We start from the raw sequence: 874 nt of genomic DNA, 5'->3' as shown, positions 1-874 counted from the left end.
ATGGAATTGATACGCGAACACATGTTTACCTGTGGCGTGTGCACCTGCGTTTCACATACGGTGACCACTACAGTGTGTTGCACATTTATCATGTGTGTTACATGTTGCAACAAACTACCGAGTGACACGTGCCCCAACTGCCGCGAACCCAGAGTGGTGCTTGCTCGGAACCCTATATCCAAGCATTTACTACAGGCGTTTGAGTTTTCGTGCCTCAAATGCAGTGAACGTCTGAATCCTATTACAAGTGAAAGGCACGCCTGTTTTTTACCCCAGGTCACAACGGCAACCAAGAAACCGGTGCGATTTGGGGCCGGGGGGTTGCGGGATTTCATGAATGTGAGTCACTTGGAACTGCCCGACAAGTATAGGACGCTACTGGATAGGTATCTCCAACCCACATCAAACCAGTACCCCTTAAACATGAGACTTGGTAAATACTACGCCTTGTACATTCACGAGTTTCGTAGGCTGCGAGGTGAACCCGAGTCACCACTAGTAGCTTTTGTGCGCCAGAAACATAGAGCAACAGGAATTGCAAAAGGGCGTGTTATGCAGTGGATTAGAGCTGATAGGTTGCTTGCAACGCGGAATACACTACTCTCTATATGGGTTAGAAACCCCCTAAAGCACCCAGAGCACACTACTCTATATGGGTTAGAAACCCCCTAAAGCACCCAGAGCGCTTGCGAAAACAACCCTATCCTTCCGTTAACCAAAACTTGAATAAAGAACCTTAACCCCTAAAACTATCGTATGTGTGTTGTGTGGATCGTGTGCCACGTGGCAAAGTTTCCACTCACATGAACGAACGAGGATATATGTGCATGATGGAAAATGAGTTGTAAAGTTTAAGATGTGTGTATGTGTGGGT

At 47.0% G+C, this 874-nt stretch overlaps 1 protein-coding gene across 1 annotated transcript; it reads left to right on the top strand.

Annotated features, from left to right (window-relative positions):
• Nucleotides 1-276: 276 nt before the first annotated feature.
• Nucleotides 277-672, top strand: SARC_16833 (hypothetical protein; the record flags this gene model as incomplete). The annotated part of the gene is made up of 1 exon (XM_014289065.1): nucleotides 277-672. A coding segment is annotated over one exon (396 nt), but the record flags the coding sequence as incomplete, so codon positions are not given.
• Nucleotides 673-874: the final 202 nt, after the last annotated feature.

This window comes from Sphaeroforma arctica (assembly GCF_001186125.1).
Source record: "Sphaeroforma arctica JP610 unplaced genomic scaffold supercont1.9002, whole genome shotgun sequence".
Classification (NCBI taxonomy): Eukaryota; class Ichthyosporea; order Ichthyophonida; genus Sphaeroforma; species Sphaeroforma arctica.
Note: the sequence above shows the minus strand (reverse complement) of the source record. Positions and strands in the feature narration are given on the sequence as shown.